Source organism: Podarcis melisellensis, assembly GCF_964234715.1.
Source record: "Podarcis melisellensis genome assembly, chromosome: 12".
Classification (NCBI taxonomy): Eukaryota; Metazoa; Chordata; class Lepidosauria; order Squamata; family Lacertidae; genus Podarcis; species Podarcis melisellensis.
Genome location: NC_138544.1, coordinates 39,970,995 through 39,993,048, shown reverse-complemented (window position 1 = coordinate 39,993,048; position 22,054 = coordinate 39,970,995). Strand labels below are relative to the sequence as shown.

Sequence of the window (22,054 nt, the reverse complement as noted above, 5' to 3'; positions counted from 1 at the left end):
ACATGCAGCTGCTGGGTGACCTTGGGCTAGTCACACTTCTCTGAAGTCCCTCAGCCTCACTCACCTCAGAGAATGTTTGCTGTGGGGGAGGAAGGGAAAGGAAAATGTCAGCCACTTTGAGACTCCTTCGGGTAGTGATAAAGCGGGATATCAAATCCAAACTCCTCTTCTTCATCAGGATGACTAAGGGTGACTCAGTCCCATGGCCAGGCTGGAACCCAGATTGGAATAGATCTAAATAATCTGTGCTGTTTGAAATGTGTCTCCATAGCTGTGTTTAGGTGCTCATCTGAACACATTGAGGGTTAAGTGGGCAGAGGCACCCACTCTTTAGATCTTTGTCTGATTAGTGCAAAGGTTTGAAGATGTTTTCAAAGTATGTTTATCTCCACATGCTTAGAAACTGTCTTCATGATCAGTTTGTTTATTATCTCTGAGAATTCTTGGAGAACAGGTGAGAGGAGAACAGACTGGAGGCGGGCAAATGTTGTCTCCATCTTCAATAGGGGGGGAAAGGAAGACCCAGGTAACTACCAACCGGTGAGCTTGACATCGATACCAGGAAAGGTCCTAGAACAGAGAATTCAGCAGTTGGTCTGTGAGCATTTAGAAAAGGATGCTGTGATTACTAAGACCCAGCGTGGGTTTTTTTCAAGAATTAGTCATGCCAGACCAATCTGATTTCTTCTTTTGATGGAATTACAAACTTGGTGGATCAGGGAAATTTCAGCAAGGCTTTTGACAAAGTCCATTTTACCAGCGGGGAAGCTGGTAAAATGTGAGTTGAACGAGGTAACAGTTAAGTGGATTTGATTAGCCAAACCCAAAGAGTACTCATTAACGGTTCCTTGTCATCCTGGAAAAAAGTGACAAGTGGGGTGCTGCAGGGTTGTCCTGGGCCCGTTGCTGTTTAACGTCTTTATAAATGACTTGGATGAAGGAATTGAGGGGATGCTCATTAAATTTGCAGATGACACCAAACTGGGAGAGGCAGCTAATGCTGCAGAAGACAAAATCTGAATTCAAAATGACCTTAACAGATTGGAGAACTGGGCGCAAGCTAACAAAATCATGTTTGCCAATGTAGCTTGGTAGATAGTTCAGTTGGTATGAGACTCTTAATCTCAGGGTCATGGGTTTGAGCCCCATGTTGGGCAAAAGGTTCCTGCATTGCAGGAGGTTGGACTAGATGACCCTTGTGGTCCCTTTCCAATTCTACAATTCTATGTCCTTTGACTTGCCACCACTTCTCAAGGTATCAGACGGGTTTTCAGTACCGGGGATTGAATTTGGGACTTTGTAGTAGAGAGAGTGAACCTATCATGATTAGAATACAGAAGATTCAGTTTAAATGTCAGGTTGGTCCTTTTCATGTTGCCATTATTGTGCACCTGCCCTTTTTGTAATTTTGGTTTGCAAGTTAGATTTGGAAGTGGCTGACATAGCAATATAGCCCCCACCCCAACCTCAAGTGCCTTTGTGACTCACTTACAGGAAAGTAATTTTGTCTCTCTCCCCAATTCCCAGTTGTTGCCATATATGACTACACAAAGGACAAGGATGATGAGCTGTCATTCATGGAGGGTGCAATCATTTATGTTATAAAGAAGAATGACGACGGCTGGTATGAAGGAGTTTGCAACAGAGTGACTGGCCTGTTTCCTGGAAACTATGTTGAGTCAATCATGCACTATGCGGATTAAGTTCTCTCTTCAGGTCAGGTCTTATTCAATCATGCCATAATTATTTACAAAGGGTAACTAAAAGGTTAACAATTGTCTTAATGCTCTTTAAAATGTGCCCATCCTTTCAGGCCATACTGTTTAAATGGTATGATTGAATGTTCATCTGTAAGCATTTGTCTCTGCAGAGTTTGTAAAACGAGCAACTGTTTATTACTGATTATGCTTATTTACTTATGCATTGTTGATTTTTATGACCAGCCTAAATATTCTGGGGAAGTAGGGTATATAATATTTAATGACTCATCATTCAAATTGTGCCATTATTTTCTTTTTTCAGTGCAGCATGGTAAACTAACAACTATGTTAGACTAACATTAAATCTGATTGAAAAGTCTGATAGTGCTGGTCATTTACCTTTGTTTAGACTCTTGCTCATCCTCAAACTATAGTATTTGTTTAAAAGCATGCATACAAACTTATGTATTGAATTATACTTTTTTCTCTCCAAAAAATCCAAGATGCTTCCAATTTGTTGTAATCTTTTGCCTGGAGTACTCTTTCACAAAACCTATTCCAATTAGTCCATTTGAGTCTCTAAGGTGTCCATATGAATCAAAGATGGGTGGTCTTATGATGTATGTGTAATTTGTACCTGAGTTTTTTATGAGTAAATTTGCATTGAATTTTTCCATTCATAAATACATAAGTGAACCAAAGGTCTTGTCCATTAATTTGTTGGCTTGCCTTGCAAAGCAATACTAAAACATTGACTTGGCAAAAATCCCCCCGCCCCTTATAAGCAGGGACAATTTTGATGCAAGTGCAAAACTTAACATCCTCCAAGATAGGAAACCAAGTTTCTGCAAGCTCATGATGCGTAAAATTACACAAAACTATTTGGCTTCATTCATTGCGACAGTGAGTGATAACTGCTAGACACTTGCAACTCACGTCTCTTGTTACTCTTTTAAACAGAGGATCACAGTGCTAAAAGGCTTATAGGGGAGTTTGCAGAGTAAAGGAGCCCTGGGCCTGGGAAATTGCATTAACATCTCTTCCAATAGTTCTTGGATGCTAGACTTAGCTGGGGACTGACACGCAACAGAAATCTGTGCCTATTCCCAGCTATCCACATATGACCAGAGCTGTCCAGGCTGATAGTGCTGATTTAGCATTAGATGGGCAACGTCATGCCATCTAATTGCATCTTTGGCACTAAAGCTGCAACACCAGGAATCAACAATGCAGTCTTCCCTCCACCCAGTAGTCCTTTACTCTGGCAGTGGAGCTTCCTTAGGGGTGATTGCCTTTACCAGCTTGGGTGACTGTGGTTATTAAATGAAGCCACTTGGCCCTGGTTATGAGGCGACCAAGTTTTGTTCTCCAATCTTAACACATTCCACAACATGCAGAGTTGTGAGGAAACTTGTCACAAGTCACTGTCCTATCGGCCACCTCACTTAAAACGTGGAAGGTTGCATGTCCTGCTAAGATGATGTTGTAGCACTGAAGGGATTTGCTACTGACTTGTCCACATCACTGTATTTAAAGACGGTTGCTGCCACAGCCATCCACAAAATACAAGAAGCATGTGAGCCCAGGTGGAGGCAGATACTACAGGAGAGATGATGCTGGTCCAGGTGTCCTACTGAAAGGAGCTAATCATATCCGCTCACGTAGGGAAGGACATGAGCAGTCACAGCCTACTTTGCTCTTCTAAGAAAGCAACACATGCACTTTGACACCTCCATTTTGAGCACAACGTCAGGTGACTTTTTTGGTCTCTTTGTACAAAACTTGTATTACTTAGATAATCTAAGGCAGATTATGATTTAGTAAGGGATTTTTTTTTACTGTATGTAGTAAAGATTTATTTGGACTGAACTGTCTTAATGGGTATTAAAATTAAATGATGAAAGAGCAGGTGTACTGGCTGTTCGAGTGGTTACAGTTGTTTTCTAGTGTGGCATAAAATACTGAAGCATCCCTTGCCGCCTTACCTTAAACAAACCTAACTATATTAAATGCTTTCTTGCCTTTTCCTAATTGTTAATCTGTTATTTCTGAGATCAGTTAGCAATCCGTAAAACCTATCTGTATTCCCTTTATAAATTGGAACATCTTAAACTTGTATATAACCTGTTTATTTACAAAAAATATGTGCAGTCTTTTTATAATAAACCATACTCCTTTAATATTCTTGGTAGTCTGAAACTAATAGGCAATTAGATCATTCTTAAGGTATCTTTCTTATACTCCCAACACACACCAAGGCATTTTGCAAAAGTGATTTTCAACACATTGATAGTATTTATTCATTGTGGCCTTGGGTGTCAATATTGAACGATGTAAACAGTGCCCATGACAAAAACAGGAACCCCCCACCCATTAAAAATACAGGCACAAGGCATTGCTACCAGTTTAACAGACTGATCTTGTTTCATCATTTTTGTATGGCTTCCTTCAATAAAACATTTTTACTTCATAAACCTAGTTATATTTATTTCAGTGAGGATAACTTAAATTTTGGTAACTGCACTGGAAGCAAGCCAAGATGTTTCACCATGTAGATTTAGGCACAGTCTGGTAAATATCTCCTTCATTGCAACTCATTCTGGCAGCTGTGTCATTTGTCTCGGGCGATGACTATTTCTGCTAGTTGAATGAGGGCATCTCTTTCAGGGGATGGTCTGAGCTTGCTGATCTCTGTCATTGCTTTATGGCAGTAGCGCTGGGCGAGGTAGGTTGTTTGCTGCACGCCATGACTCTAAAAAAAGAAAAAGAAAAACACCCAAAGACTTTTAAGTGGAGAAGTTAGGAGGCCATGGGATCTTTCTTGCTCCCTCTTTTCTGTCAGATTTTGAAATTGATTCTAGAACAAAAATTTTAGCAAAGGTGTTTTTAGAAGTGTCCAAAACCACCATTCTGCAGAGCTCAAGGGCTCTGTAGGTTCGATGCTAGGGATTGAATCTGGGACCTTTTGCATCTCCAGAACCAACTGGGATAAACCTGCTGCCAGCAAGCCTGGAGAGCCACTGCCAGTGTAGACAATGTTAAGTTAGATGGACCAATGGTCAGATTTGCCATAAGGCAGCTTTTCTATGCTCCAAGCAGTTTAAAAGCTGAGGGACAAGCAAATACGCTGTCTGAATGTGCTCGACTACCTCTACACTCCTCCAAGGTGGTTATCTGTACTTAACGCTTCAAGTAAATACATCTAGATTACAACAGAGCTGAATGCACCGGAAAGGAGAAGCACAAAAACTAATTTACACCAATGCTTACTGGACAGAACGTATCATGCTCACATTTTCTGCATTAAGTGTTCAGACTTAAGTGAACAGGTCGTGTTCTCCATAGGAGGTTAATGGTGAAAATCTGTTCTTGCAGACAGTCACCTTATTGAAATATTTATACCCTGCTCAAGATAGCTCACAACGAATATTAAAACACGGGGCTTACTAAAACTTCTGAAGTTCGTGTTTCAGTTGTTGGAGAAAACCACACATATCATTGATAGGTGATACCCAATATAAATTTCCTTTGTAAAATGAAGTGTTAAGAGTAAAGGCTAGAATCCTACATCAGGGCTTCAAAAATAACCGTAAAACATAATGCCAGATGAATTCCTATTAACTAAATCTATTGTACTGAACGTTATTGTCTAGCAGTATTAGATACATGTATGAGCTAGTGTTTATTTTAGTCTGGTCTTACCTGTAATACATACTCCCGGGCACGTTCAATGTCTCCTGGCAAACTGAATCGCCTCATTATCATGGCATTAATTTCTGGAAACTGAGAAGGAGAAAAACATTAACTTCCCCCAAAACGCAAGAGCTTAGCAACCAATAGGAGAGACGAACTACCTATTATCTTTTCTCACCTATAAACATCTCACAAGCATTTTCATGAAAAGGCAGGCATACAGCTTGAACAAGGTAACATGAAACGCTTCCACCCCTACTCATCCTTAAATTTCAATATACAGTGGTACTTGTGTATGAATGTAGAATGAAGAACTTAATTCATTCTGGAGGTCCATTCTTAACGTGAGGTACCACTTTAGCTAATGGGGCCTGCCGCTGTGCTGCTGCCACGCGATTTCTATTCTCATCCTGAAGCAAAGTTCTTAACCCGAGGTACTATTTTTGGGTTAGCGGAGTCTGTAACCCGAGGTACCACTGTAGATGTCTCTCAAGTAGCCAGCAGTACAAGTTTAACTTGGGGTGAAGACAGTACATTTATTAATCCTACCTGCTGACAAGCAAATAAGACAGGACCAGTAGCTATACCAAGCTTAAGGTCTGCTGACGTTGGCTTTCCCAGCTGATCAGAACAGGATGTAAAATCCAGCACGTCATCTATCAACTGCAAACAAACAGACACACGTTGAGACCAGTTAACAAGGATCTTAGAATTAGTTCATAACAATTATAATAATGGTATCCAGCTTTCAATTCTTTTCTGCCTGCTGAACAGGGGACAGTCTAAGCTTGCTGATCTTACTACTTTATGGCACTGGCCCCAGCCATTTGTTGTGTTTGAAACTGGTATTTAGCTGACGAGTTAGAAAATGAAAGTAGTCTTCACCGCTGCGTCGTCGTTCTAGGTGAGTGATGTCCCCCCCCTCAATAAAGCTAAACTTCCCCCCCCCCGGGGTAGATCACTTCCAGAATTTTTATACTGGGAGTAGATCGCAGTCTCTTGGGAGTTGGACGTGCCTGCTATATAGTACCTGAAATGCTATCCCGAGGTTTCTTCCATATTGGTATGCAATCTCATGCACCTCTGGATCAGGGCAGCCTAGAATGGAAACCTGAAAGGGAAACACAAAAGAATTCTGTCATTAGTATCCATTGTTTGTATATGCAGCACATTAACAGTAAACAACTGAAGAGAGAAGACAGGCTTCGTTAGCTGCACTGTTGACCACCCCCAGTCCCTGTTTATACACCCAGGCACGTACAAACTCGACCTATTTAAAAGAACACAAGGCCCATCTGAACTACAGCATTAAATATATATATATCTCTGAATTTAGATTGGATATATCAAATATTCATCATGGCCAAACTTCATTGCATGCACAGGGCTTGGAATCTCCGAGATACAGAATGATGGGCTGCAAACTGATTGTTTGCCAATTACTAATGCAATGGCAGCCATGTCATTTGAGGCAACTCTGGTCCCAGCAATTGCCAGCAACTTGAGAGCAATTTCTTCTCCACAAAAAGGGCAGAGCTAAATTCACAAAACACAATGTAAAAAGTGGACACGACGGTCAAATAGGTGATTGTTTCATGCGAAGTCTGCCCGAGGCAGCCATTTTCTGCACTGAAGTTGCTACAAGCTGGTCTTCACATACGTGTGTGTGTGTGTGTGTGTGTGTGTGAGAGAGAGAGAGAGAGAGAGAGAGAGAGAGAGAGAGAGAGAGAGAGACCCCCCAATGCAAACAGTTGCATTAATTAACACATCTAGGACATAGAACTAGACTAGGGTTGCACTATACATTTAAAGCAATATTGGACCACTTTGAACAGTCATGGCTTCCCCCAAAGAATCCTGGGAACAAGGTTTCACTGTTACATCATTGGGAACTGCAGCTCTTGTGGTGGGGACAGAGTATAGGGGCACTGTGACACTTGGCAGCATCATTTTCAATCAATCCCTTTCTTAATAGTTCCCAATACTTGACCTTTTTCACAGCTGCTGCACAAGAGCTGATGTTTTCAATATCACTATCATGGTTAGTCACTCCTTTGTGTACAGACCTCATCAATGCATATAGGTGAAGTCAGGAATTTGTTGTGCATCACTCTATACACTCAAACAACCCTAGAGGTCTGCTAATATATTATTTGGACGTTTTAGGCTGCAGTCCTAAATCCACCCACTTGGGAATAAGCCCCACTGAATTCAATAGGACTCATGTCTGCTCAGAACTGCACTTTAAGTTAGGAAGTCTTCCAAAATAGATATATAGAAAGATGACATTACAACAAGGAATGGCAAAGTACAGCAGCCACCAATGACCAATGGCACTAGTCATCAAGACATCGGTTTTTTTAGTATCCTCCTTTGACACATTTCCTAACATTGTGAGACTGAGATAAGCGAAGAGTGCTAAGCTACTGATGTGCTTCACTCCTTTCAGCATGAGACACACTGGAAAGGCTTCCAGGACTTTGGGCCCCTTAAGCTTGAAGAGCTAGTAAGAGAAAGCTGTGAAAAGGCTGCACCCCCCCCCAAGTTTCCCACTGATGCATCATGGTATATGAACAACAAGAAAGACGGAACGTACATACTGCTTTACAGCTGTTTGCTATAAGACTCGCAGTCTTCTTAAAGGTCTTTTCGAGGTAGTGAGCAAATCTCTCGCTTTCGTTTTCTTTGGAACCCATCTGAAGAAATTCGCCTAAAAAAAGATGAAGAGCCCAACATTGTCATTCAACTGCTGCCTAGACAAAAATGTCTCAGTTGCTTCTAGAGATTTTGTTAAAATGCCTTACCGTGCACCAGATCCTCAATCACACATGTTATCACAGAAACAATGGTTGCGCTTCCAATACGTGCTAATGCTAAAGAGGCTGCAGAAAGGATGAAATCCCCAGCTAGGACTGCCTGGAAAGGAAGAATTTGCTTTTAAGTGAGAAGCAGCATACATACAATACTGAAACTGTTTACAGATAGGTAGCCGTGTTGGTCTGCCATAGTCAAAACAAAAAAAATTCCTTCCAGTAGCACCTTAAAGACCAACTAAGTCAGTTCTTGGTATGAGCTTTCGTGTGCATGCACACGAAGAAGTGTGCATGCACACGAAAGCTCATACCAAGAACTGACTTAGTTGGTCTTTAAGGTGCTACTGGAAGGATTTTTTTTTTGTTTTAATACTGAAACTGTTTTCTCTTTAATGCAGCGGGGGGGGGGGGTGAGGTGTTTTCAATTTACAGTCATTTTTGTGTGATTTATTTTTTTCTCCAGATTTATTCAAAGGTATTCCCTTTACAGATACCTGAAGGAGAGTGAAGTCTTACCCTGGCACCAAAAAGATGTCAGTGTCAGTGCCAAGCAGGCCTCAATAGCGAAAACATTTTACAGGTATGGGGGCGACCACTGAAAAGCCTCTCCATGTTGCTGCGCCTCTGAGCCTCTCTTGGCACTAGACAACTCTTGTAATATCCAGCTATATTCTTGAGGGGTACCTTTTCTGGGTAGTGGGCCAGATTGTTATCTCTGGCAGGGCTGCCCCTGTCAATCACTACGATGGCAAGTGATGTGCTTTGAAGTCCCAATTGTTGGGACCTTCAATGCTGTTTGAAAGACTTTTGCTATTGGAAAGGGCTTTCAGACTACACTCCTGTTTGATCCTCTGGAAGCTCAAATGGGAGCGGGTGCGGGGAGGGGAACTTTCTTGACAATCCTTTGAAAAGGCAGCTGTTTTTCCCCAGGTGATCAGGAGGACAGAGAAAAAAACCTGCCTTCTGGAAGGACTGGCTACTCGCAGGGAATGCCCTGCATAGCTGATCCTTTTAAAAGGTTGCTGCTTCCCAAAGGGATGCTTTTTTTGGCTGCCCATGCCTGTTCCCAGGACAGGACAGGCACACACACAGAGTGAAACTGAGTTCCTTGGAGGCTGCTGCGCACTGCTTTTTCAACTTCCAATTTCAAAAGTTCAAAGAGCAGTGCTAGGCAAAGGAAGTGGTTTCGACAGACTCTTGCCACCCATCAGCAGAGGAACAACCAGGAGCCTACTTGAAGCTTCTGAGAGTTCCTTTTAAACCCTGCCCTTGTCTGTCCTAATAAGATGGGGTGCCGTCCCCCTAACAGTCTGGCAGGCTAAAGAAGCCTGAGGGTAAGCCTGATGTGCCAACATTGGCCAGCGGTGCCCCACTGCTGCTTTGCAGCTTAAAACTAGCACTTTGAATTGGGTCCAAAAAGGTGTAAGCAGCAGCTGCAGTTGTGCTAATACTGGTGTGATATGGTCCACATCATCAGCAGCCTGGCGACTGCCCTCTGCACCAACTGCGGTTTCCAAACAGCCTTCCAGGGCAACCCGGTGCCCAGTGCATTGCGGTAATTAACCTAGAGATTATCACAGTATAGGTCACTGGAGCCAAGCTATCCCTGTCCAGATATGGGTATAGCTGGGCCACCAGTTCAAGATGGTAGAAGGCACTACACACAATGGCTGCTCAAGGGACAGAATAGAACCTCCAAGCCAGGAGTCTGCTGTTATGCTTGCTAGCAGTGTAAAGAGAGGTCAGCTCAGCTGCTACATATGATTTTATTATTTATTTGAAAAGTCATCCTGCCCTTTCTGCCAAAGGAGCCCAGAGCAGCAGACAAAAAAACCAATACAAGCATTTAATCAAAAAGAAACAATAAAATATCCCCAACAGCTAAATAATTTCAAGGCTGTCACAAACAATAACTTTCAGCCATCATATTTATTACTTGAAATGCCAAGTACAGCTTTTAATTGTTCAGACCAGGATAATTTTCCACAGCTGCTTTCGCTTACAGAAGTTGAAGGACAGGGCTAAGTCCACGTCATTCTCATGCCTCCAAACCAGCTGTGAGTTGCATGCAGACGAGGAGGCCCAGCCCAGCCAGATCAACAGGTGTGCTTACCAAGTCAATGGGGTCTGAAAGAGCATCGGTGTCAGTTACGCACATGAAGCACCATTGCTGGATTAGATTAAATTGGAACCAGCAGGTGCACCATTAAGATGTGCTCCTTTCTTTCCCGCTGGATATCAGGGAAGATTGTGACACAAACACAGCAAGAACCCCTTTTATTAACCTAAACTCTGCCCCAGCTGACACATAAATATCTGAACTGCCCTTCCTGCTCTGTTATCTTGTCTCATCTCCCCACTACTACTGCAATTCCCACCCATAATTGTAGCTCACGTGTTTCAAGAATTCAAGGAAAGTGCAAGAGGTGAGTGGGCAGCAAGGCTGTAACAAACTGGGGCCAAAAGACAAAGGGTGAGAAGGACATTCTGCAGAAGAAGGTGCTGGATCGGGCATGGTCAATGTGGTGCCCTCCAGATGTTGGTGGACCATAGCTTCCATCACCCTTGATCACTGGCCATATTTTCTGGCCACTGGGAGTTGCAGTCCAACAACATCTGGAGGGCACTGTGTTGGCAACCCCTGGATAAATTGGTTTTTTTCCTCATCACTCCACCCACAAGATAAGGAAAGGGGAAGCAATACTCCAAGAATTCAAGGTATTTGCCCAGACGGGTTATTTTATCAGCTTCTCTTCAGATATTTCCTGTTTTTCCAGCCTTCTGCTAAACCTGCTTCTCAGGACTAATTCAAAGATTCCATTTTCAGGAAAGTATGATGGGGCACCTCTTACACACACACCCCCAACTAAGTGTCAAAAGGTCCTGGGAGAATATCTCAAACTATGCTGCAAAATATTTAAGCTTGGTTAGAACTACTGCTGTGTTTGTCCCAGAGAATGATCATATCCACATTATTGCTTGGGCTCTACCCAGTAAAAATTAAGCATTTTGATCTCAATGGGATAGTGAGAGGCATGTGCTTAAATATCTCCTATTGAAATGAATGGGAGTTTAAAGTGCTTAACTGTGTGGAAAGTTAAAAGCTCTGAATGTGACCTTTTATAAGATCAGCTTTATATGGCAAATTAGGAGGCAGCCTTCGGGTGCAAGGAACACTTCTGCCACTTCGCTTCAGGAAGTGCTCAACTTTGGCTAGACTATGCCGTATGCAGAACAAACGTATTTAATTTTGCATGCCAAGTGTTCTGTGCAATTCAAAAGCATGCAAGCAATTAACATAAATGGTTGCAAATAAACATCCGTAATTATTTAATCTTAAAAGCAATAGATAAAACCTGCCTTGTTTGCTTTAGTCATCCTTATAGCCTGTATACTTTCCCTACAACTTCCCATGTAAACATCCCTCCAAATACAAAAAATAAATAAATCACTGCATCGCTACAAACACACTCACCTTCCTTTCCCCCCAAATGTGATTGACTGTTTGTTTTCCTCTCCGTGAATTTGCATCATCAATAACGTCATCGTGAAGGAGAGTAGCTGTATGGATCATTTCTGTAATTACTGCTATAGAACGCTGGCTTGCCTGCACTTCCCTAAAATCGGAGTGAAAGAGACAGCGGAAGCTGAGCAAACCAAGCACGCTAGGACACGTTCACCAGCTCAGGAAAATGCAGTTTTGGATAGCAATGACTTGTTCTGCATTTGTGACAAATAGTTTGGAATCCAGTGTCTCTGTAGTTCACTTCCTCATCCAAACTTAATCCAATTCTTCTCCAGCGGCATCAGGCAGTTGTTTTTTATGAGCAGGTATGGGGAAGTCAGAAGTTATTATGATCATCATCATCAGACCACCTTCCTTACAGACTGTCTTGGGTGTTAAGATCAGCAGAGGGGCCCCTGCCCTAAGAATTCTTTTTTTGGGGGGTGGCCCAAGAGAGCATTCCTTCCCTATAGAAGGGCACCTGGGTAATAAATTTAATAAAAATTTACAGAAATACACAGTGGTGCAGGAAAAACGCAAGAGGAATTATTCCCTCTTATATGGAACGTAATAACTTGGTTAGCTAAGGAAGCTAACTTGAAATTATTTATTCATAAAACACAGGAAATCAGTTTTTTACAGAGGGTTGGGCTGGCAACTAAACTAGCTTTTAAAAGGGATTATATATACCAGCTTTCCTCAACCTGGTGCCCTCCAGATGTTTTTTATGACCACTTCCATTAGCCCCAGCTACCATGGCCATTTGGGCAGGGGCTGATGGGAGTTGCAAACCGAAACTTTGGAGAGCACCAGGCTGGGGAAGACTGAGACAGAATATATTGTTGAATATTAGCGGTGGAAGCAAAAAATGGAGCTCTCATGTTCCATGGCAATATGCCTCCAGGTGACAGGAGCAAAGAGACAGCTATCTCCACTAACCTCTGCTAAACGTTTCCTTGCAGAACCCAGCTGACCATGACAGAAGCAGAACCCAGTGCCAGATTATCTAAAGACCCATTTCGAACATTTTGTCAGTGAAATTTAAAACACTTGGCCAGTGAATTTCCCAGAGCACCAACAGTAGCACTAAAGGGACAAGATATTAACTTGTCCTACTGAAACCCACGCCAGAAAACCCAAAAAACCTTTCTATAGCCAAAAGCTATAAAGTGAGCATCAAGTCAGCCTGTGGCTGTGATCCTTACCCCACTTACCTGGGAGTAAGCCCTGCTGAATTCTACAGGACTTACTCCCAAGTAGACATGGTTAGGACAGCACTGTAAGGGCTAAGTTTTATTCAGAGAGGTCCCATTGAAACTAATGAACATGATTAAAGGTAAAGGGACCCCTGACTGTTAGGTCCAGTCGCGGATGACTCTGGGGTTGTGCGCTCATCTCACTCTGTGGGCCGAGGGAGCTGACTTTTTTCCGCAGACAGTTTTTCTGGGTCATGTGGCCAGCATGACTAAGCTGCTTCTGGCGAACCAGAGCAGCGCACAGAAACGTCATTTACCTTCCTGCTGGAGCAGTACCTATTTATCTACTTGCACTTAACATGCTTTTAAACTGCTAGGTTGGCAGGAGCTGGGACCGAGCAATGGGAGCTCACCCCATCGCGGGGATTCGAACTGCCGACCTTCCGATCAGCAAGCCCTAGGCTCTGTGGTTTAGACCACAGCGCCTAAGTTGGGTCTATTACTTACAGTAGGTCCACTCCGAGCAATACCACAGTAAATCCCTGCTGCTCCTTCCCTCGCTTTTTATACCAGTTTCCTAATGCGTCACATATGAGTGTGCCAAAAAACACTGGGAGCAACTCCCCTGCCACACTACAATTTGGGGCAAAGGTTTGCCCATACTATGCTCAATGCTGTGGACACTTTGTGCCAACAATTCTAGATATTTATATATTGAGCTAATGGAATTCTGGCCTTTTCCTTTCTTGTTTTTAGAAAGAAATTGAGGGGAAGAAGGGGGACAGTGGCAGCCTTTGCAATGCTGTGTACAGTTTGGGAAAGATATTGAAAAATGCATAAATTGTGCAGTTGCAAACATGCTGCTTAACTCCTGCTGTTATTGCTAGGGAGTGACTTTTTTTTTGAGCCAAGGAAACTGGATTTGAAATTGTAAGAACTTTAACAATAAAGGTTAGGTATTTACCCGGAGTTATTATGATGAAAATTGCACGCTCTAGCCATTAGCACCACAATCATTGGTCGAAAAGCCTTCCCTTTGCCATCAAAGTAATATTCACACATTTCCTTCAGTTCTGTAGTAGATACCCATAATTCCTGTAAACAAACAAAAATGCAGTTTTAAAGCTGAGCAGTAAGTCTGGAAATAGGTTGATGCAATGTTATGCCTCTTTGGAAGAGAGATTACAGCACTTCACACCAGACACCAAAGAGCCCTTACCTTTTTAATATCTTCATAGAGATTATTCAAGTCTTTGCTTCCCAGTTTAAAAGGATCCTTATATTTTTCATCACTAACCGCTGTACCACAGCTGTACAATCGCAGCGTTGTGTGGTGAAACCTGGGGATAGTATTATTTGAAAGAATTTCGAGAGCTAAAATACAGGTTGGATTTGTGTTTCATTTTACAGAGCATACAAAATACTGGCCTGATTTGCATGTCATGCTAAGCCAAAGCCAAAGCATAGTTTATTAAACAAACCATGCTTAAAATCACAAGTTGCCCCAGATGATTTGTTTTCTAAAAGTCTGGTGTCTTTCTCTCCCCCCCCCCCGCCCACTTCTCACCTACTTTGTGCTTGCCACCCTATATCCCAAAAGCCTTTGCAGAACCTGGTACCAGTGTTCATGTCTCTATGCCCATTCCTACTGGGCAGCTGCAAGAGCAGAGGTAGGGAAATTGTCCCCGAGTTCTGTGCCTGCTCTCATCCATAACAGAGTCCCACCCAAATTTCACAGTGGTTTTTTAAACCTTTCCTTTCTTAAACTTTTATCCCTGCACCTGCCACCTCAACATCACTCTGTTACATTACCCCATCACTCCTCTCCTTAGATGGTACTCAAATTAGCCACTGAACTTAATGGGTTTCACTTCTGAGTAGACAAACGCTGTAATGTGGATATAGGAGAGGGCAGGAAAGAAAATAGTGTTTTAAAAGGGGTGGGGGGTGGGAGATAATCCCCTAATTGGCTGCTGATGGGGGGGAGAGCTTAAGATAAATTTGTTGAGGGCAGATTGTAGTTTAACAAGCTGAGGTGCTGGCTGAAATATTTTTTCCTTACTTTCAGAACATTTCTACAAGCTCCTTTAGACAGCTGCAACCTGTAAAATGCTATCAATAGGCTTTCAAACAGTAAAAATTTGAGCTTTGCAGCAGAGGTGGGGCAGGACAAAACAGAGGTCTCATTTAAGATTTTATCTGCACTATGTGCTACAGCTATGGCGTGATAGTTTTCTTTTTTTCTTTTTTGGTGTGCACACATAAATAATTACAATAAAAATAGCACAGCACAGCCCTTTCATTAAAAGCAGTCAGTTTCCAAACATCTAGTTTGGTGGTCAAAAGATATGGATTTATTGTCTTGCTTTATTACACCCTACACCATAAATGGTAATTATAGACTAATGAATATTTGCTGCAATCAAGGCACTCAATATGTAATTGAGTATCTGGTACCACTCTAGTTCATTTTGTTTACGAGGAACTTGTGCATGCAAGCAAGCCTATTTAAGCTTATAGTACAGGAGCAGTGGACCCATATTGTACCCACACTAATCTTGTGGCAAATGTAGAAGAATTCTTGCATCAGCTTGTTCCCAATAACTCAAACAGTATTCAGAAGAGGACAGCTGGGCAAGAAATCTCAGGAACATGGATACAGCTTGTACTCTGTCACCCAGAAGTGAAGCCATGTTTGGAACACGCAACTAGGTATGCAGAAAGACTTGCTGTGCGCTTAAGAAATGTGGACTCTTCGGCAAGATGTGTTTCAGAATGAGGTGAATACTGCAAGTGGTGCACTTGGTTGGGGGCCTTCCCTTCAATATGTAACACTGGGATAAGAATCCCTACCAATCAGTAGCTGAGCCAGGGAAACTTCCTTCTCTTGATTCTTAAGTGACACATTTTACCTCAATCTAAGTATTGTTTCAACTTAAGGAGCATGTTATTGGCCTGACATTCCTACTGCACTTATTTACTATATACCTTGCCACTGGTTCTTCAGCTTCCACTTAAAAACAGGAGTAAAGTCGCTTGGTGAAGCTTTTACATGTTCAAAGGCAAGGCGGGTTGCTGTCCTAGCAGGCTTGTGCAGGAGGACCTTTTAATAGGATGTGCTCCAAATATGACAGCTATCCAGCCCAAAGACGTTATAATAGGGAAGGAGGAACTCAAAATCAAATCAGTGTTATGAAACAGAAGATGAACACTTATGTCGTATAAAACAAAGGGGAAGAGAGAAATAGCTTGATCCCATACCAGTTAGTTTATTGAATGTATAAATTGCTTCCCTGAACCTGCTTTGGTTATATTGTATCAACTTACAGCATTATATAGATCATGATAGCACCCATAACTGCAGGACTTCTAAAAATATTCACCCAGGTTACCTAAAACCCACTCCTATATATGGTGTAATACAACGGCAAGGTCTTCAACTTACCGCCAAAATATACTACGAATTTTTAAAATGGATAGAGCCGAACTTCTCCCAAGAAAATCGGGTTTCTGTCCAGAGGAAAAAAGAAATGAAACATTAGTGAGCATACATTTACAAACTACATTTCACCTAACTTTTATTTTATTTTAGTTGAGTATTTATATTCTGCCTTCTACAGTACTTAGGACATCTTACAGCATTCTAAATTATAATTTCATTATAGCAATGCAGAACGATTGCAAAAAGACAGTGCCAACAGTTAAAAGAATTGTAAGAATATTGTCTAACTTGCAAGAGCCTCTTGGAAGAAAATGGTTTTCAATAACTACAGGGGTGGAGGAGTGTGAGAGGGGACCAACCACACTTCATAGGGCAAGGTGTTCTATAGTCTGGGTGCAACCACTGAGAAGGTCCTTTCTCTTGTCCCACTTAGCTGTGCTTCCAACCTTGTGGTTGCAGACCCAGAAAAGATCCTCTACTTCTGATCTTAGGATTGAGATTGTTTCAGCCCCAAGACCTCTAATCATTTGTTTTACCAGATAAAATTGTGTGCCTGGCTCCACACCAGTGAGCTTCTTACCCACTTAAAGTCTGAGAAAAGGTTGAGACAATATTGGGGAGAATTCAGGACAGTATGGGAGGAAACAATCCCCAATCTATATAGGACTTAAGTCATTTAGGGTTTTAAAGAGAATGACCAAACACTTTGAGTTATGCCTGAAAGCAAGCAGGTAACCACTGCAACAGTCTCAGGATAGGTGGAATGTGATCCTGTGGGTGAGAACCCGCCAACATGTTTGTAGCTGCATTCTGGGTGAACAGAAGCTTCTGAAGCGAGGATTGTTGAAAGTTAGCACCATGTAGAGTGAGTTGCATTAATTCAACCAACATGCAACCAAGGCAAGTGATAATGTTGTCTTGTTTCCAAGGCTGCATTAATATGTGCCTTGCAAACAAGACAGCAATAGTTACTAGCCTGTCTGCCCATACATCTGTGAGACCTCAAAACCTAAAACAGAAAACCACACACAAACTAACCTTATCAAACTCTATTACACATGAATTCTTGCAGCATTTCCTTCTATAAGGAAAGTGCTATAAAAACAAAACCATAAAGTTTTGCAATTCCTTCCCTAAACTACCTTAAACTAGTTTAAGTCCATACCTCTTTTTTCTGATGCAAAGTGGTTTCTATTATGAGACTAATCCGAAAGCTGTTACACAAGCTCTGAGGTGGCCCAAGCCTTCTCCAGACAAGTATTCAATAGCACAAAAGGCTCACAGCACAGAACTCTACTATGGGTCCCTCATCATATGAGGTGCATGGGATCATCCAGAGCAGGGTAGTTCAATGTGTGGCCCTCGTGGCCTTTTTTGGCGGCCCTCAGCAACATTTGATGCCCACCCCAGCTCTCATGCTGCCTTCCTAAAGCCAGATAAGTGAGGCCCAAAGCTTTGGGAAGGAGGTGTGAGGGCTCTGATAGGGTCCTAGAGTCCTTCTTCCACCTTCCCAAAGCCTAGTTAGTACTTTCCCATCTTTGGGAAGCAGGTTGGAAGGCTACAGGACCCTGACAGAGCCTCACAACTGCTTCCCAAAGCCTGGTGCCTTGCTTAGCTGGCTTTGGGAAGGCAGTGCAAAGGCTAGGGGGGATGTGTGTCAAACTGCAGCCTCGCTCCCCACCCTGCAGCATGCAGGTTCTGTGTCAAAGGGCCCACTTGGTATGAACGATTGGGCTGCCCTGATCTAGAACAGGCCTTTTTCCACACGGAGGTGCTAGAACATCCTTCCAGCTTTGCTATTAGCCTTTGGTAGCAAGTAGCTTCATTTCGGAGGGCACTTGGGATTCTGAGCTGCTGTATTGGGGGCGGCTTTTTCTTCTGTATTATTATTTGTTGATTTGCTGTTTGTGGCTTGTTTAGATTTATACCTTTAATTATTATATTTAGCTCTTTTATGTTACTAGCTGCTGCCAAGTGCCTTTGCAGAATATTCATATTTTATTTTTTTAAGTAGAGGCATGTTCTTGTGTACTCAAGGTTAAGTTAAATAAATTATCTAAAGCAGCCCTTACAGCTGGCATTGGGAACCTCATGGCCTCCAAATATTGAAGACTACAACCCCCATCATTCCTGACATGTTGTCTAGGGGCTGAAGATAGTTGGAGGCCAAACACATCTGGAGGGCCACAGGTTCCCCATACCTGCTTTAGAACCATGGGCTCCCCAAATATTCTTTTAAGATAGATGTTTGGAGATCTTGGGAACAATCACTTAGAACCATTCTGCACAATCCTAAAAGCCTAAAAGCCTATTCATAACATCAGCAACATAACTGACATTCAACAAGGGTTCATCAGTTTCAATCAAACAGGAAACTATGACTGAATGCAAATGAAGTGCCAAAGTGGTGTAAGGTAAAGGACCCCTGGATGGTTAAGTCAAAGGCGATTATGGGGTGCAGCGCTCATCTCACTTTTCAAGCCGTGGGAGCCAGCGTTTGTCCTCAGACAGCTTTTCAGGCCATGTGGGGAGCATGACTAAACGCTTCTGGCGCAAAGTGGTGTATAAGGAGAGGAGGAGAAATGCTTGGCCCGAACATTCATTTCCATGGTTTATGAAGATACAATCATCTGAACAGAGCCAATGAATTGTACTTTCCCCCAAGCTCTAAGCCCATTCAATGGATGAGTATTGACTTGTTCACAGTTGTTCCTTCTCACAACTCAAAATCTATCACTCACACTCTGCTACCAATATTCTGAAGGGCTTTATAATGCATGTTGCATAAAAGCACAGCAAATTGTGGGGCAATAATTTCACTCCCTGTCCCCACTGAACAACTTCTTGAATATTGCACAGGCAGCCAAATATTACACAGATAAAAGGCTTCTATTCCAAGACCGCCATCTGAAGGGACTTTACATTGGTGATGAATGGCCCAGCTGTTCTATGTATCCATGTTCTCTGCACTGAGCATAGCCTACTGGGTCTTATTCATCCCACTGCTGGATCAGACACCCCACTGAAACACTGGTATTTGGGGAAACAGATTACCTGCGTGCCATCAACTTACTGATGAAACCAAGCTCTAAATCCTCATAGATTCCTACCTAGAATCTATGTTGTTCACACGGACAATTATCAAGAGTGAGCTTTGAGCTCACACACTCTTCCTTCCCTTTCCCATGTGACCAAGAACAGTTTAGAAACTTTAATCACTACTTTTGATTAACTTCTGTTTGTAGCTTTAATCACTACTTTTGATTAACTTCTGGAATTGGTTACGTTATGTTATGGTTAACATAACTATGGTTTAACTATGGTTGGTTTCGAGAAGCCTACTTCAATCCATAGTTACTGAAGCTAGCTTGTTTACAGTTAAGATTAGTCACAGTTCTGGATCAAAATGACATGTCACCCTGGCAAACTGTTGAAGATCATGGTAAAATCAGTATTTATTTTTTTTAAAATCAACAAGGTTACTAATTTTGCTATCATGTCTTTGAAGTCTCACCTGAAAGAGTGGAACCTCATGCTCGGAAGGAAGGCTAATTACAGCCTTACAAAGAAAACCAAGAGTTGCCTTCCCAAATCTGGTGCCTGGCAAATATCATGAACATCCCAGTCAGCTATGCTGCTTCTCTCTAAACAAAGTTAAGAACAAAAGAAGAGCTTGCTGGATCAGGCCAAAGGCCAATCTAGTCCTGCATCCTATTCTCACGGTGGCCAAGCAGACACCTACGGGAAGCTAGCAAGAAGGACCCAAGGACAACACTCTCCCCGCTTGTGCTTCTCAACAAGTGGCGTTCAGAGGCATACTGCTTTCCACAGCGGAGGAAATAGTAATCAAGCTAGTAGTCAGTGATAGCCTTAGCCTCCGTTATTTTGTCTAATCACTGAATTGTAGAGTTGGAAGGGACCCTGAGAGTTACGGTATCTAGTTCAACCCTTTGCAATGCAAGAATCTCAACTAAAGCATCCATTACAGATGGCCATCCAACCTCTTAAGTCTTTTAAAGCCATCCAAGCTGGTGGCTATCTCAACCAGCACAATTTCAGCACAAATGAATGAAATAAAAACATTCCTCAGAATTGTAGAACCATAGACTTGGAAAGGGCCACGAGGATCATCATGGTCTAGATTCATCTCTAGACCAACCCCTTGCAATCCAGGAATCTTTTGCCCAATGTGGGGCTCAAACCCACAACCCTGAGATTAAGAGTCTCATGCTCTGCAGACTGAGCTATCCCCTCAGGTTTGTGCTCGTTTTTTAAACTCCCTACCCCTACCTTTTCTTTTAAAAAAACAGCCCCTTATCTTTCCCAAGGTTTTGTGTACATGAAAACCCATGCTGCCTCAACCCAAAATGTCAATCTGGTCAAGCATCAGTGACCAAAGCAGCCCAGAGCATGGAGGGCAAGAGAGCTACCCATTGCCTAAAATGTCTAGAGCCGTGGTTAGGGGCAATTTGATTTTTAAGGGGGGGGGGCAATTCGAGAATGAGTTATTTACAGTGAATAGCCTTTTAAGCTTCCTCCATGTGAACAGGAGTTCACTTTTTGAATAAGAAGAATTATATGTCGGGGTGGGGTGGAATCAGGATTTTAGAGATGCTTAGGTGGGGCATGGACTAAAAAAGGTTTGTAACCACTGCTCTGGAGAGAGGGCGATACCCCTGAAGATGCAAATGCAGCTTAACTCGCGTGGACAGTAGCCACGGACAGATGCATCCTCCGCGGATTTGCCAAATCCCCTTGCAAAGCCCTCCAAGCCGGTGGCCATCATCCCTGCAGCAAACGCAGCACGAAGTCCTTTTCCTCAGTCCTGAATTTACTGCCCAACATTTTATGGAGTGTGAGGAGGGGTAGAAACACCACCACCAAAACCACCCCAATATTCTCCCTTTATTCCCTCGTCATTTGATGGACCCTTAAGCATCTTCTCTCCCCTCCCTGAACCTGAAAACGAAACAGCGCGGAGATCCCGCTAGCATTTCCTCGCATTCATTCCGACGTGACCTCCATTCGCCCCGGCGCGCCGCCGACTTACCTCCGCCTTCCACGCGGGCGCCGCCGGCCCCACAGCCCGCCGCTGCCTTCCGGCGCCGTTAGCGGAGGAGCCCAAGGCCCGCCCGGAACCGGCGAGCCACGCCGCCCGGGAAGAGCCGGCGCAGCGACAGCAGCAGCGGTGCCACCAGCCCAAGGCCATGGCCGCGTCGTCCTCGGCGCCAGGCCTGCTTCTCCCGCCGCTGCTCAAGGGCCGCCTCCCCTCGCCGAGCAGCTGAGGCGACCCGGACGCGGAAATACCCGGCCTAGGCAGCGCGGCGGGAGATGGGCGAGAGAGGAAGGCTGCCCACGCCGCCCTCAGGCGCCGCCCCGGCCTGCAGCCCCGGAGCGAGGAGTGGGACTCTCCTGAGGGAGTGGCCGGCGGGGCGGGGGGCGGAGGGCCGCGCCTGCTGTGTGAGAAGGAGCCCGGCTTGGAGAGAGAAGGGGAGGAGGAAGGCCGCCTTGCTTCCCGTTGTCTCTCCAGAAGAGCCGCCTCTGATTTTGCCGCGTTTCCTCCTGCGCCTTTAAGCAGGTGCGGCCCAGGCAGAGGTCCCACAGGTGAAGTTGATGCCCCCTACATCCCTCGGGCATTTAAAGGTTCTTCCTTTGTGGCCATTGCCTTGTTCTTTATAGGGACTTATTCCATATTTATTTCCCAC

General features: G+C 43.4%; 3 protein-coding genes across 13 annotated transcripts in view; 2 read left to right on the top strand and 1 right to left on the bottom strand.

The window, feature by feature from the left end:
• The window catches only part of ABI1 (abl interactor 1), a 93,774-nt gene extending 89,600 nt beyond the window's left edge, over window positions 1-4,174 (top strand). For all 10 annotated transcript variants that reach the window (XM_081882513.1, XM_081882512.1, XM_081882510.1 and 7 more), the window contains one exon: window positions 1,528-4,174. In XM_081882513.1, the coding sequence (XP_081738639.1) occupies window positions 1,528-1,703 (176 nt within the window). In that variant the 3' untranslated portion in view covers window positions 1,704-4,174. The remainder of the gene's footprint in view (window positions 1-1,527) is intronic.
• Window positions 3,973-21,986, bottom strand: PDSS1 (decaprenyl diphosphate synthase subunit 1; the record flags this gene model as incomplete). Its single annotated transcript, XM_081882456.1, is given in 12 exon segments — window positions 3,973-4,452; window positions 5,403-5,483; window positions 5,943-6,056; window positions 6,424-6,504; window positions 7,994-8,103; window positions 8,198-8,309; window positions 11,682-11,823; window positions 13,872-14,002; window positions 14,127-14,247; window positions 16,353-16,417; window positions 21,400-21,869; window positions 21,872-21,986. Coding segments are annotated over 12 exon segments (1,683 nt in total). The 3' UTR covers window positions 3,973-4,311.
• LOC309353182 (protein adenylyltransferase SelO-like) overlaps window positions 21,822-22,054 on the top strand; it is a 32,133-nt gene continuing 31,900 nt past the window's right edge. For both annotated transcript variants that reach the window (XR_014161731.1, XM_081882434.1), the window contains exon 1: window positions 21,822-21,953. The gene's annotated coding sequence lies outside the window, so the exon portion shown is untranslated. The remainder of the gene's footprint in view (window positions 21,954-22,054) is intronic.